This window comes from Lynx rufus, unplaced genomic scaffold (genome assembly GCF_022079265.1).
Source record: "Lynx rufus isolate CCGP_SWC_20201006 ecotype Redwood Valley unplaced genomic scaffold, mLynRuf1.p SCAF_8, whole genome shotgun sequence".
Lineage (NCBI taxonomy): Eukaryota > Metazoa > Chordata > Mammalia > Carnivora > Felidae > Lynx > Lynx rufus.
The window spans coordinates 120,440,827-120,456,578 of NW_025814896.1; the positions used below are offsets into that span (position 1 = coordinate 120,440,827).

The window sequence follows — 15,752 nt, forward strand, 5'->3', positions numbered from 1 at the left end:
AAGAATTTCACAAGATGGCAAATCTAAATATTTTTTTTAATTTTCTTTAAAAAATTTTTTTTAATGTTTATTTTTGAAGGGGAGACAGAGAGAGAGAGAGAGAGAGAGAGTGAGAGTGGGGAAGGGGCAGGGAGAGAGGGACATACAGAATCCAAAGCAGGCTCTAGGCTCCAAGCTGTCAGCAGACACCGATGTGGGGCATGAAATCATGAACTGCAAGATCATGACCTGAGCCGAAGTTGGACACTTAACCGACTGAGCCACCCAGGCGCCCCGCAAATCTAAATATTAATAAACATGCAAAAAGGTGAATAAAATTCCAGTAGTCAAGGTAAAGGAAATTACCATTTCAAACCCATTAGAGTGGCCAAAAAGAAAATAGTCTGGTTAACATCTGTTGTTCATAGGATAAGCATATATTTCTGATAGAAATATGAATTGTAGCCTTTTTGGAAAATAGTCTAACAATACCTGCTTACACACACAATATTGCTTTGCTTTTAGAACTTACTCCACAGAAATAGAAGCACTGGTATGTTCATCTTTACCAGAATGCTAATTGCAGCTTGGTTCATTATGGGAAAACATTGGAAACAAGGTGTATGTTTATGATTAAGAAACTGGTAAATGGGGGCACCTGGGTGGCTCAGTTGGTTAAGCATCCAGCTCCTTGATTTCAACTCAGGTCATGATCTCTCAGTTCATAAGTTCAAGCCTTGTATAGGGCTCTGCGCTGACAGTGCAGAACCTGCTCGGAATTCTCTGTCTCCCTCTCTCTCTGCCCCTCCCAGGCGCTCACTCTCTCTCTGTCTCTCTCTTAAAAGCAAAGCTAAAAACAAGAAACTGGGTAAATGAAATGAGGTGCATACATACAATGAAAAAATATGCAGCTATTATAAAGGCTAACATTGTGCCTGTTGACTTGGAGAGACTTCCATAGTGTATTACGTGAGAAAAATTAGATTCAGAGGAGTGTGTGTAGATTGGTCACAGTTTTACAAAACAAATAATAAACCTCTCAAGAAAAGAACTTCTTAGATGTATATGTATTTGTTTGCAGATGATTCTTTGAGTAGAATAAATGGGAAATGGAATTGAGAGTAGAGGAAGAAGGGAGGAGAGGTAATCAGGAAAGAAATTTATTAGAAAAAAGTGATACATGATAAAACAGGAGTATCCGTAATAGGCAGTATGGTATGATCTAGTCATGTTTCTATAAAATTAAATATATATGTATAAATGTGTATACATTCTTCTCTAAAATAAAGTCAAATTCCACAAGATACATTTGGCTTTCACTGTTAGCTTTTCTTGGCTTGTTCTTTGACCCAGGTTGGTCCAGATGGTCTGATGAAGTTAAATGGCTCAGCCCTTAACAATGAGTTCTTCACTTCAGCAGCCCAAGGCTGGAAGGAACGACTCTCAGAAGGTAAGTGTTCTACCCTGCATGCTTCCTAGGTTGTATATGCACTTGGAGCCACTGTGAGGGCATATTGGCACCTCTCCGCCTCGATGAGTTTTTGAGCAATTTTGGTAGGCAAAGGACAGGATGTTTCCATGGGCTAGAGGTAGCTATCCTGTGTGAAACACTACACTGACCTTTATCCGGAGCCTGTGTAACCAGGTTTTAGCTCCAGATGGAGTCTAGCAATGTTTCTTCAAGAGTTCACAGTCACCTGGGAAACTAAAAAAAAAAAAAAAAAACAACAAAAAAACAAAAAAAAAAAAACAGATTTTTAGGCCCTAGTCCTAAAGATTCTGACTTAGTGATTCTAGGTTAAAATGAGATTTTACTAAGCTCCTTAATAAGTGGAGTGTAAAATTAGAGTTACAGTGCTGTATTATGTTTGTTTTTCAGTTACACATGGAATACAAACCAGCACTTGAAAAGTCATAATGAATTTATGCCAAGGCATAGCTTAAAACAAGTGTGAGAAACTTTAAAATAAATAAATTTATGGGGCACCTGGGTGGCTCAGTCAGTTAAGCCTCCAACTTTGGCTCAGGTCACGATCTCACAGTTCATGGGTTTGAGCCCCGCGTCAGGCTCCGGGCTGATGGCTCAGAGCCTGGAGCCTGTTTCAGATTCTGTGTCTCCCTCTCTCTCTCTCTGTTCCTCCCCTGCTCTCACTCTGTCTCTCTCTCTCAAAAATAAAATAAACGTAAAAAAAAAAAGATTAAAAGTAAATACATTTGTAAGGAGAGCAATTAGGAATGCTATTCATCTGACTTTTTGTCAGATCTCTAGCATTTAGGGTTAACTGACAAGCTAATATCTACATTCACTGCAGTTGTTGACATTTTCCCTCCTCTTGTTTTTGTTCTTTTTGGAGGCAAATTCTGTCCTTTTTTTTTTTTAAATGGTTAATTTTTTGTGTGTGTTTATTTATTTCTGAGAGAGAGAAGGGGTTAGGGGGCCAGGGGACTGAAGTGGGTTCTGTGCTGACAGCAGACAGTCCAATGAGGGGCTCAGGCTCCCGAAGCGTGATATAAATTATGACCTGAGCCAAAGTTGGACGCTCAACCAACTGAGCCACCCCATTTTCCCTAGGGGGCAAATTCTGTGTAGAAAGGCTCTCTCACTGATTACTTTTTTTTCTGAAAGAGCTAAAATGATAAAAGCACTATAAAACATATATATTATCATTACCTTTAAGAATAATGTGGTAGGGGCACCTGGGTGGTTCAATGGGTTAAGCATCCAACTCTTGAACTCAGTTCAGGCCTTGATCTCAGGGTCGTGAGTTCAAGCCCCAGTTGTGAGTTCATGCCGGGCATGAAGCCTACTTAAAAAAAAAAAAAAAAAAAAAAGAATTTGGTAAAGGGCTTATACCCTGCCCAACCGCTAGTTTTTTGAAGTAGATGTTAACGATAGTGATACCTTGATTAGTATTGGTGTTAACTATTATTAGCAGTGTTAACTGCATAGGAGCAGTCACTGCTATACCTAGAGTCATGTGAGCAGCAAAAACTTTGTACACGTGTGAACAGAATGCAGTACTTTCTGTTCCTCATTCTGTCATGCACAGTGGACTCAACAAAAAAGTAGTTCTCCATTGGATTCCGGCAGACAGATTCCTCTTTTCCTACTTATATGACCAGGACTGTGTCCTCAGACACTTTCCCTTTCCGTTTTCTTACCCCCAAGAGACCTTCAACTTCACGTCTACCATTGCTACCTCTTACTCCTTGGTGTCCTGGGTGGTAGAATATAACAGAGAGCAATGTTTCCAAGCCGCAGCTTGAAGGTGGCCTACCCAGCACATCGGACGGTTCTCTGCTGATGGAGTGGGAGGACTGAAGGCGGCTGGTAGTATGTGCACGTAACTGTCATGTTCCGAGCAGCTGGGTGTTTGACATGTTGAATGCCTCCTCGCCAAGGCGCTAGAGTGGCACAATTTCTGGGACAGCTAGAAAACTGGCAACTCCTAAATAGCTCCCTCTCTTTTTACTGGAGCCTCAAATGCCTCTGAGCGGGGCCATAGCTGTTCATTATGCAGTAGGAGATAAAGGGCATAAAATACAAGTCGCCTCAGAGAAACAGAGCTTTAAAATAATAAAATACTCAGTGGCATTATTTACTGAAAACATATGATGAGAGTCATATCAAATTTCCAGTGGAAATTAAACATTCAAGGTTAGTGATAAAGGAAATCTGTAGAGAAATGATGTTTGGTGTTGGAGGGAGGTGCTACAAGGAAAGCCCAGAGAAAAGGCACAAGTGGCCCAGCTGAGACCGAAAACTGCATGGAGTGGTGCACAAGTATTTTTATTTCACCTGATGGCATTTAGCTGCTCCCTTCCAGTGAGGAATTTTGAGAAATTTCTGTTAGAATTCTGGGAAATTTCTATTATTTTCACATGATGGTATTTTGACTCCTGCACGAGTCTTTTGTAATCTGCAAAGTTAAAAAATGGAAACACCATATTTCTATTGAGTATCCTTTTTAAAAATTTTATCTTATTTTATTTTGGTACATTATAGGTGAGTTTACACCTGAGATGCAGGTGAGAATTCGACAAGAGATTGAGAAGGAGAAAAAAGTAGAGCCATGGAAAGAACAATTCTTTGAAAGCTACTATGGTCAGAGGTAATATCAAGACAGGTTCCATAAACAAAATGTTCATTCCTACATATATGTCACACAGTGTTTCATCTTACTACCTTTCTAGAAAATCTGGTCCTCAATTTCCTTCTATTTTTTTCACCAATTCTATTTTAGGAAGAATTATTTTCTTTTTATGAGTCATGGGTGCCCAGAATTGGATTACTTGACTCTTAACACATTACTATTGTGGGTGGGATGGTTTTATTTAAAAAAAAAAAAAAAAAAAAAGTGTTATCTTGAATTAGAGTCCCTTTCTTTGAATAGGGTGAATAGTTCTTCCAGTGACTTTATAAGTTAAGAGAATACTGAAATCCTGTACATCTTTTCTAGTAGTTAATTATCATCCCACAAGATGATAATTTATCCAGAATCACTGAGGAATCCCATAATATGGATCATTATGCCCAGTGCATCATTAAACAGTTTCTTCTCTGTATAAGGCCCTCTGGGAGATATTCATAGCTGAATCAAGATACAAACCCTGTTCTCAAGGATATGTTGTCTAAAAAAAATTTTTTTTTTCCTAACAAAAAGTCCAAATAAAATTTTAAAGGGGACATTTAAATAGATGGCAGTGGAGCTGTATTGTTCGAAGTAGAATTGAACATCCAGATTCTATTGCTTTGGCTCCCTTCTTTCCTTCTGCATACCTAATGGCAGTCCTTAAGAACACTCATACCCACAGTTTGAGAACTAATGGCTCTTTTCCTTATCTCCAAGTAGTTCATTGATCCCCTTTATGGTCACTTAGGAAGTAATTCCTCCTGAGATTCAGAGTCTCACTTATTGGGGCGCCTGGCTGGTTCAGGTATTAGGGCATGCAACTCGTGATCTTGGGGTTGTGAGTTCAAGCCCCACGTTGGGTATAGAGATTACTTAAAATCTTTAAAAAAAAAAAAAAGAAAAGAAAAAGAGTTTCACGTATTGATATTTCTCCACTCTTGGTATGAGCTCTGAGCCCTCCCTCCTTAGGCAGATAGAGCATTGTAGCAATTCTTGGGTTTTTCTGTTTTTAGCTCTTATTTTTTGCCAGCTTTTATAGAACTGTTTTTTGGTATTGTATAGTTTTGTTGTTAGCCATTGTGCAGTCCTGATTGAAGTCACCAAAGAGGGTGCCTTGCTTTTGCCTGTTTAAACAATATTCTAAAACATTAGGAGGAGTCTCTAGTGACTCCTACTGAGTAGCTTAGCTCTAGGCCACACTATGGAAGTCCCATCAGTTCACTCCTGGGATAGCTCAGAGGCATTGGTCTCGGAATTATAGAACTATACTAAATGAAGTTTAAACAGGCTTTCCAGAAACTCCCAAGTTCTAATTTTCAATGCTTGGCGAGCGTTGACAGCCAACTCCTGTCTCCTCAGGGGCCCTTAGATTTCTTGGGCCAGCCTTTCTCAGGTGCTGCAGAGCAGAGTTGATCAGGGTGCATGGGTCTTGGCCTTTTTTCACTTCCCTTGTGAGTAGTCTGTGATGCTTTCTTCTAGACAAGGTAGCCCCTCTTACATGCAAAAGTAATGATAATAATTAACATTATTGAGCTTTAATATGTGCTAGGTACTGTTCTAAGTACTTTACATGCATTAACTTAATAACACCAATAGTATCAAGTGATGAATCTCAGTATATAACTGAAGAAAGTGAGGTACAGAAGACTAGTGACTTACTCAATGTCACATGGATCTTATCAGAGCCAGGATTTGCATCGAGGCACTCGAACTCCAGAGCTTCACTAATGATGATAATAGTGAAGATAACATGTGAGGAATACCTCCTGTGTGTCAGGGTTCCTTCTAGGCATTGCCATATACTATTATCTCATAATGCTTTCAATAACACGAGCCATTTCTCAACTAGAATATTTTTTTCTTCCACCTTTTAGTTCTGGCCTGAGCCTTGAGGATTCAAAGAAATTAACAGCCTCGCCCAGTGATCTCAAAGTAAAGAAAACCCCAGCAGAGCAACCAAAATCCATGCTTCCTTCAGAGGCCTCACCTGCCAGTACAGTCCCAGTGATTCCCCAGTTAGAGTCTAAAGAAGAAGTGGCACAAGCACCATCCCCAGTAAGGAAGGAAGAGCATGAAAGCCAAGATCTGGTGCCGCCGAACTCGAAGCCCACAGAGCCCCTACTGTCCTCAGCAAGCAATACCCAAGAGCTTGGCGGCACTGTTCCCATCAAGTGCCCTAAGGATGATGAGCTCTTGGAGCAGAAGCCAGTTGCCTCTGTTGAACAGGAGTCTGAGAAAGAGAATCATCTCACTACAGTTTCTAATTACAACAAAGATGAAAGCCAAGGAGCTTTAGTTACGTCCCCAAACAAACCTAAGAGTCCTGGGGTGGATAAGCCAGGAATGAAGCCCATAGTGGAAACAGGTCCACAGGAGACCAGTATGAAAGAACCTCCATCAGCTCTGACCGATCACAGCCCAGAGAGCCTTAAGAGGAAATCTTGTCTCCTCCAAGAAGAGGCCCCTGTGAGCTGGGAGAAAAGGCCACGTGTCACTGAGAATCGCCAGCACCAGCAGCCATTTCACGTCTCGCCACAGCCCTTTCTCAGTAGAGCAGACAGGATCCAGGTGCGAAAAGTACCGCCTCTCAAGGTAAGTCAGTGGGAAGAATTGAGTTTCTGGTCATACTTATTAAATTTCAAGTCATTTGTGTTATTTCTTAATGCAGAAGCAGTTGTATATATTTGATAAGCATGTAACTGTGGTCTTACACAAATAAAAGTATTAATAAACAGGCATTTAGAACTCCATTCCTACAGATCTTTTAGTTTTTGAGTAAGTAAGGTACCTGCATATCTAATGTAGACTACGTCCGTCCACCCACCCACCCCTGCTGGCTACTCTTATATCTTAAAATAGTTACCGATAGTATTCTGTCTCATGTGGCAGAATAAGAAATATGATAAGAGAAGGAAGTCATCGATGTGATTAAAAGATCTGTCTTTGGGGCACCTGGGTCGCTCAGTTGGCTAAGCATCTGACTCTTGGTTTTGGCTCAGGTCATGATCTCATTGTTCATGGGTTTGAGCCCCGTGTCTGGCTCTGCACTGATAGCGTGAAGCCTGCTTGACATTCTCTTTCTCTTCCCCCCCCCCTCTCTCTGTGCTCCTCCCTTGCCCTCTCTCCCTCTCTCCCTCTCTCTCTCCAAATAAATAAATACACTTAAAAAAAAAAAAAAAGATCTTTGTAGCGAGAGCGATGATATTTAAGTGTACCTTGGCCCTTTTCTTACTGCCATAACTAATTTGATGTTCTGTGGCTCTAGAACTACCTTTAGTTCCACCTTTTTTTTTTTTTTTAAGTTTATTTACTTATTTTGAGAAAGACAGAGATAGTGTGAGTGGGGGAAAGGCAGATAGAGGGGGAGACAGAATCCCAAGCAGGCTTCACACTGTCAGCACAGAGCCCGACATGGGGCTTGAACTCAAGGAACCTTGAGATTGTGACCTCAGCCAAAGTTGGACGCTCAACAGACTGAGCCACCCAGGTGCCCCATCTTTTTAAAGGAAACGTTTGTGGCTGCCTTGAGTCACTGCTGGTTTCTTGAGAGAAGGTTTCTTCTTAGTAAGGTGGAATAGCCTTGCTAAGCTCTGCTGCTTAGGATATGTCATTAACTTCCATGTTAGTGTTATATTGCTGCGTATCAAATCTTTCACATTCGGAAAGCAGTATCGCTAAGATACTATATAAAGACTGCTTTTAACCAATAGTGAGCCCTTTAAAGCCCAAACACATTTTTTACTTCTGATATAAAGGTTTAGTAATACTTGGCCTTGTGCTTAATATCAGTTTGTAATCCATTTATTCATTTGATAAATAGTATCTACATTTTTATTAATGGTATTTATTAATACTATTGTGTCTACTATGAACCCAGGCACTGGGTATTATTCATTCATATTAGGATATAAAGAGAAAAATAATCCACATAGAAATACTCCCCCCCCACCCTTTTAATTTAACTTAGTTGAACCAAAGTTGTTCCTTCAGGAAATATCCCTTAGAAACTTTCATTTGCTAGTACTTGACCCATTTCATTTACTACGTGATTTCCCTCTCATTTTGCCTACTACTAATTGTATGACATTCTTCATGACTTCTTAAAAAATTTTTTTAACATTTATTTATTTTTGAGAGACAGAGCATGAGCATGGGAGGGGCAGAGAAAGGAGGAGACACTTTAAGATTTATACACTTGCAAATCTCACCCTTTTAAAAAAATTTTTTGAGACTTTTCTACCATGAATGCTTTGCCAGAGAGTGTGATTTTTATGAAAATCACTTTTACTATTCTTACAGTACCGTGGCTTGATTCTTTTTTTTTTTTTTTTTAATTAAATGCCCTAGAACATCTGTAATAGTTATTTGTTCCTTTAAACTCTAGCAGCTACTAGGAGGGGCCAGACTTTGATGCATTCTAATGAACTCTGATAGCTTCTGAAGTATAGTTTCAAATATGAGTCAGATTCCTTTCAGATACAATATTTCATGATATGAAAATCAGTGGTTTCAAACCTGATAAAAGCATTTTTCCCTAGGGTTCTAATTTGTAAATTTTGGGATAAGACTCAGAGCGCATATAGTTTTAAAAAGCTCCCCAAGTAAGTTTAAAAAGCTCCCCAAGTAACTATTAAGCCAGCCAGGGAGGAGAATGACTATAGCAAACATATATATTATGTGCATCCTTCCTCATGGGATGGGCAGAGTGGGGTGTGTCTGTGGATTACACACTGTCTCTGTCTTCCAGTGCTATCTAGAAGCCTCTGTCATTGAGATAATTCAGCCTATATGCTTAAGTGTGCATGGGTGTATGTGTGTAGAGCAGAAGAGAGCAAGAATTTTTCCTTGGACCTTGGAAGGAGAGCTAGGAAGACAAAGACAGTGGTATGCTTCTCACACACACACTTTTGAAAGCGCAAATACCGTAGAAAGGTCTGTATCGTAAATAATAAGCAGTTGTGAGTAGTGATGCCATTAGGAGGGAGTTGTGTTGGGAAAAGCGGTATGGGGATTTGGGGTGGACAGGATGTCGGGGGAGGAGAGACTTTGGCACCACTCTAAGAGGTGGAAGGACCCTGGAGACGAAATCATGTTGCTGTCTCCGCAGTCTGGTCTCTTGGCCATGGACCTGCCACCATTGCCACTGGTGTTGTGCAGTGTTTACCCTACTGGGAAAATTCAAGTGTTGATGAAGTTCTGTTACTCTTGTAAGTGAAAACTAAGTTCTGGCGTTTTCTTTTTCTCCCTCCTTTTTTCAGATACCTGTCTCCAGAATCTCCCCCATGCCTTTTCCTACATCGCAGGTCTCTCCCAGGGCTCGTTTTCCAGTCTCCATCACTAGTCCTAACAGAACAGGAGCCAGAACTCTTGCAGACATCAAAGCAAAAGCCCAGCTGGTCAAAGCACAGAGGGCAGCAGCCGCCGCCGCCGCCGCCGCTGCCGCCGCCGCCTCGGTTGGAGGGACCATTCCAGGACCTGGCCCGGGGGGTGGACAAGGTCCAGGAGAGGGTGGTGAAAGGAAGCCTGCTAGAGGAGGGAGTCCAGACTCAGACAGAGCCCGTGAACCCGGAAAGGGCCCCGCACTGGAATTGGCAGGAACTGGAAGCAGGGGAGGTACGAGAGAGCTTTTACCCTGTGTTCCAGAGACTCAGCCCCAGTCTGAGACCAAGACCCCAGACCAGGCTCAGCCTCATAGTGTCTCTGGAGCACAACTACAGCAAACCCCCTCAGTGCCTCCAACACCTGCCATCAGTGGAGCACGCACAAGTGTCCCATCACCAGCCCACACTCACGCATCCCCACCAGCTGTAGGGAAACTGAGTAATGAAAAACTGAATCCCACCAGGGCAACAGCCACAGTGGCCTCTCTTACCCACCCACAAGGGCCCAACGATTGCAGACAGGAGAAAGCGCCTTCTGCTCCGACAGATTCTGCTCTCCTCTCTGGTGCTTCGCCTGTTCGTTTTGCAGCTGACGGCACAGTTGAGCCCAGAGTAGGTTCTAGTAAGAATATACCAGACCCTTCAGCCTCAGCAGAGACAACTGCTAGTATGTCAGTGGATATGACTCCCTCTCCTTTAACATCTTTATTAACAGCAGCCACTTTAGAAAAGCTTCCTGTACCCCAGGTCAGTGTGACTGTAGCACCTACCGGATCAGCTCCGTCCTCGAGCACTTTGCCAGTAGCTTCTAGCCTTAAAATTCCAGGAACTTCTTCAAATATGAATGGACCCATTTCAAGGCCAAGCTCTAGTATCCCTGCGAATAATCCTTTGGTCACTCAGCTGCTTCAGGGCAAAGATGTTCCCATGGAGCAAATTCTGCCCAAACCTCTCACCAAAGTTGAAATGAAAACTGTTCCACTGACCACAAGAGAGGAGCCGGGGGTAGGAGCCCTCACAGGCACCAACGCAACAGAGATCAGTAGAGAGGAAGTTAGTGAGAGGCAGTCTCGCCCAGCTCTACAGCCGCTGGGTAAAACCTTGCAAAATAAGCAGCTCCCCCAGGTTCCAAGATCCCTCCAACTCTTGACAGGTAAGGATCTGAGGGACTCTAGCATTGACACACACCAATACCAGGAAGGACTAAGTAAAGCCACTCAAGATCAGATCCTTCAGACTCTCATCCAGAGGGTTCGGAGGCAGAATGTTCTCCCGTTTGTGCAGCCCTCCCAGTTCAGCTTCACTCACTCAGGTTTCCAGTTAGAGGATATCTCCACAAGCCAGAGGTTCATGTTGGGTTTTGCTGGCAGAAGGACATCAAAGCCTGCAATGGCAGGTCACTACTTACTTAACATTTCCACCTATGGCCGGGGTTCAGAGAGCTTTAGGAGGACCCATTCTGTAAACCCTGAAGACCGTTTTTGTCTAAGTAGCCCCACTGAGGCCTTGAAAGTGGGATATACAGACTGTAAAAATGCAACAGGAGATAGTAGCAGCGGCAAAGAAGAAGATACTGATGAGGAAAGTACTGGTGATGAGCAAGAACCCATCATGGTGAAGGAGGAGCCCCAGGCTTCCCAGGGTTCTGGCAAGTGTGAAGCAAGTTCAGGACCTCACAGTAGAGAGACCCCATCCACCAATGATTGTTTAGCAAAAAAGAATGTGAAGGCGGAGACACCAGTGCATGAGCAAACCACTTTAAGCAAGGAGAATTACCTGTTCCCTAGAGGCCAAACATTTGATGAAAAAACCCTAGCCCGAGATTTTATTCAGGCAGCACAGAAACAAATAGCTCATGCAGTGAGAGGGAAGACGATGCGTAGCAGCCCTGAGCTTTTCAGTTCTGCTCTCCCTCTGACTGCAGACAGTCCCACCCATCAGCCTCTCCTCCTTCCACCACTGCAAACCCCAAAGCTATATGGAAGCCCCACACAGATTGGGCCAAGCTACAGAGGCATGATCAATGTCTCCACCTCGTCTGACATGGACCCTAACTCTGCTGTACCGGGGATGCCTGACTGTAGCCAAGTATCTAGCAACGTAGGTGATGTCATGTCCTTTTCAGTGACTGTCACTACTATCCCTGCTAGCCAAGCTATGAATCCCAGCAGCCATGGCCAGACCATTCCTGTTCAGGCCTTTCCTGAAGAGAACAGCATAGAGGACACACCTTCGAAATGTTACTGCCGATTGAAAGCCATGATCATGTGCAAGGGGTGTGGAGCGTTCTGCCACGATGATTGCATCGGCCCCTCTAAACTTTGTGTCTCCTGCCTTGTCGTTCGGTAACGAGACTAGAAAGAGAACATGCTGTAAAGGAGGCAGGAAGGGAAGGGTTGACGAGATGTGTTTTTTGCATCCTTTGGGAATCACAGAAATAAATAAGGAGGTTTCAGTTGTCTTGAGAGACAAATGTTACTTAATCAGGAATACAGAGTGCAGATCTTACATTTTAGAGGAAGAGCACCTTGTATAGTAAGTCTAGGTCAAGCAAGACTTTGTGAATTTGTGACAAGTTTGCACTTACAAAATCATGTAAATATGTCACATTTTGTTTTAACGTTTTTCCAGCTGTTTAGGTAATGATGTATTACTTTAAATTCAGATTTATGTTCTGCTTCATGTGACTCTGAGAAAACTTTAATGCCATGCATGGTTACAGGAAGCTGTCTCTTTTCTGTCCTTTCCTAAGTGGCCAGGAAAAGGAAGGAGTTGAAGGGATGGTCTGGAGAAATGACCATTCAAGCTGATTATGTCATGACAGTCTGACTGCAGGCTTTACATGGATTATTCAGCCTTTGCAGAATCTGGAGTCAGGGTTTGCTCAGTCCCTTTATCTTAGACAGGAAGAACCTTCTTAAGTTCAAATTTTTGATAAGATGTTAATTTCACAGGTAGTATTTCAGACTCCAGAAGCTCTTGACCTGGTTCTTGGCTTCCACAAACCCGTGCTGTTGCCAAGCTCTCTGCTTGCAGTTTGTGGATCCCTGCCCTCAAGTCCCACTACCCTGCCCTGAGACTGTGAATGTGGCCCATAAAGGGGATGCCTCTCCGGGCCCCTGCTGTTACTGTCGCCTGTGCAGGGCAGCAGTTCCGGCAATAACATCCAAGTACTTTGTCAGTCATGGAGCTTACAAACAGGTAGGAAATACTAGGACAAAAGTAACAAATAATATTAATGATGGGGTGATTTGAACTATGTGTTTTGTTGGGCAAAGGAGTAAAAGTGCAGAAATTGTTAAACTGAACATACAGAACTTTGGAAAACGGTTTTAACACTAGAAACAAGGTAGTCTTTTCCTCTTCTTGCCCAACCTGTTCCCTGATGTTCTGTAGTCCTGCTGTCGCTGCAGGAAGAAAAGCCCTTGGCTGTCACATTTGCCCGTTCTGTTAAGCCTGTTTGGACCTCCCAGGCATCTGAGGAGTATGGAAGAACCTTGTTCTATATGACTCTGAACACAGTGTGCACGCATACAGTAAAAGTTAGACACTTTTCCTGTTTGAGAAAACCTGTCCTCTATTTTGGATTACTGGTATCTATGCACTAGAGATTTCTAATGTAAAGGGGCCTCAGTAAATGGCTAAGGGAACATCTAGAAAGGAGAAATTAGCTTCACAGTTTTGTTGTTTTTGTTGACTTTTTTTGTTTCCTTTTTTATTCTTTTAAATCTTGTCTCTAATGACTGAAGAGTTTTTGAGTACATATATTTAGGTCGTGGTTAAAGAACATTAGAATAAATCTACAGTTTATCAGAATTTGGTATCGAAGAATTGGGTGTTGTCAATGTGCATCTTTTGCATATTGATTTTAAGTTTCCTAATTTCAAGTGTATAAAGTAAAAATATTATTGCAACCTAGTACACTTGTGGTTGTACTTAGTATTCAGGATGTGATATTTACCATATGCAGAACAGTGTAAACTTATTAAGTCACATTCCAGATTAGGAGAAAGTAGACAGTAACACTCTTCCCCATTCTGTTACCCATTCCCCTCCTTGCCCCATAATATACATGCTTGTAATACTTTTGAACCCCATAAGAAACTTACTGCTACACTATTCTTCAGTTTTTGTTTTTGTTAATTTTTTGCGACCCAAGGCAAATACAAGATTAATATCTGTGTTCCAGTTTCAGCTGAGACAATAGGATGCCCTCCTAACTTCCCGTTTTCTTCGTGGCTTAAAAATATGAAGGCTGCAAGGATACAGGGGTAAGGATTAAGTTCTCCAGCCAAGATCCAGTAGGAAACAGAAACCATGCTTCTGTTCCCCAGACTGTCAGTACCCTGGACAGTCCAAGGGGGGGAGTTCAAAGCACCTATTGCTGGGTTAGACTCCCCATACTTAGCTTCTTCACTCCCCGTGTCCGTGCCAGGACCGAAGGCGGTCTGTGCGCTGGAAGTGCCTGAGTGATTCAGAACGGACCCCATGCTGAACGTTAATTACCAGTTTGGATTGATCAACGTGAGTTTTCTTCTTTGCGCCTTTGCTGTCATAGAAAGTCTCTCTTCCATGGTTCTCCTAATCTGAGGTTGGACAGACTAACCAGGAAAGGAGGAAACGTATCAGGGATTTTCAAGTCCACTTGGAGAGCAGACCGTATTGTGCCTCTTCATCTTGACCAGGCTCTTGCAGATAGGCCCTAAGCATTATGATTCCCCAGATTCTCCTAACAAATAATACTCAGCTAATGAAATATTTGCATTTACAAGTGTCCCTAAAACAGAATTTGTCGTCTAGGTACACTGCCTCAATCTTGACAAAATGAGAGAATAGATTCTCTTGGGTTGGTAGTAAATTAAATACAGTCCATTTGTCAGTTCGTTTCAAAACAGTGGTTTCAGGTAGAAAGTCATTTTAAGAGCTGAACAGAAAAGCAAGAGCAACAATCCAACCGTATTACAATCTGACTCTTTTGAAAATGAAGCAGTAGGAACAAGAAAGATCTTTGTGTTGTTAAGAGCATGGGACTCCAGTACCTTTGAAGCAGTTTTTATCTTAGGTTTTCAGAGTTGCTTTACCTTTCAGTTCAATCTGAAAGGTTGTGGATAAGTGCTAAGCTTATTTTTGTGGTATGTAGTTGCACTATTTCCAGTGACTAGTCAGGCATTGTGCCTGATGCTTATACCTCCAGGGTATGCTTCTCAGCCTTCAGATACCTTCCTTTGTAGGTCACCTTGGGGAGAGAGCATTAACAATAATCATCTCAGTCTTACTTAATGAATGTTCTGAGTTGTCTAGTAGAGAAGGCTCCCTGAATCTTAAAAAAAAATTTCCATGAAAATTCTCCAGCCTGTTAAACAAAATAAAGCCAAATAACCTGGAGTGTTTGCCCTACTATTCCTTAAACCCTGTGCTCAAGATATTGAAACTATATGTGATGTCCCATGTAACATTTCTAAGAATAAGATCTGGCAAATGGGACGTTTTTCTTGGGGTAGGGGAAGCATACTAGCATGGGCTGGGAAGGCACCCAGATGTATGTGTTTTAGGAATTCTCTCAGATTTAAATAAATAGCCAAAGGAAGACCTCGTTGCCTTCTGGGTGAAGGTGTAAATTCACATGTATTAATAACTTGACAGTGACCATCCTAATTGCTTATTAATTGCCTTTCTCTACCTTAGAGTCCTTAAAGAACTGTTCGGTGAAATGATTTGTTATAATGAGGGGGTCTTCTCTGGTCAATACACCACTATTTATTTCTAGAACTCACTGTCCGTGAGCAGCGCCAGGGTTTTCTCTGTGACCTAGAGGTTTCACTTTCACAGCAAGGAGGGAAAAGTTCCCATTGCATTATAACAACGTGCTAAGTAAAAAACTTGGCCAGTGGTAGCTTTCAGCTCAATTTGTAGAATAGTCCAAAGAGACTCTGAGAAACATGATGATAGGCAGGGATCTTTCCTGCCATGTTTCAGTACCTACATACCTATTGAAAGGGAACAATAGGTGAAACATTTCCTAAAGTTGAAGTAAGAGCTTCATAGATTCTTGGTTACTTTATTTTTTTTAATGCTTTACATTTGATACAACTATTAAAGATCAATTTTAAAAATAGCTTTCCAGTAATATATTTTAAGTAATATATATTTTAATATCTATGTAAAAAAGTGACAGTGGAAGACTTTGAATTTCTCATATATGGTATGTTTAATGTAGGACCTCACTGTTAAGGCACAAATTATTACAAAGGAAGTTACT

The 15,752-nt window shown here is 41.9% G+C and overlaps 1 protein-coding gene across 4 annotated transcripts in view; it reads left to right on the plus strand.

The window, feature by feature from the left end:
* Nucleotides 1–15,044, plus strand: part of ASXL2 (ASXL transcriptional regulator 2) — a 131,179-nt gene extending 116,135 nt beyond the window's left edge. For all 4 annotated transcript variants that reach the window (XM_047068681.1, XM_047068682.1, XM_047068683.1 and 1 more), the window contains 4 exons: nt 1,333–1,429; nt 3,986–4,091; nt 5,987–6,704; nt 9,371–15,044. In XM_047068681.1, the coding sequence (XP_046924637.1) occupies nt 1,333–1,429; nt 3,986–4,091; nt 5,987–6,704; nt 9,371–11,842 (3,393 nt within the window). In that variant the 3' untranslated portion in view covers nt 11,843–15,044. The remainder of the gene's footprint in view (nt 1–1,332; nt 1,430–3,985; nt 4,092–5,986; nt 6,705–9,370) is intronic.
* Nucleotides 15,045–15,752: the final 708 nt, after the last annotated feature.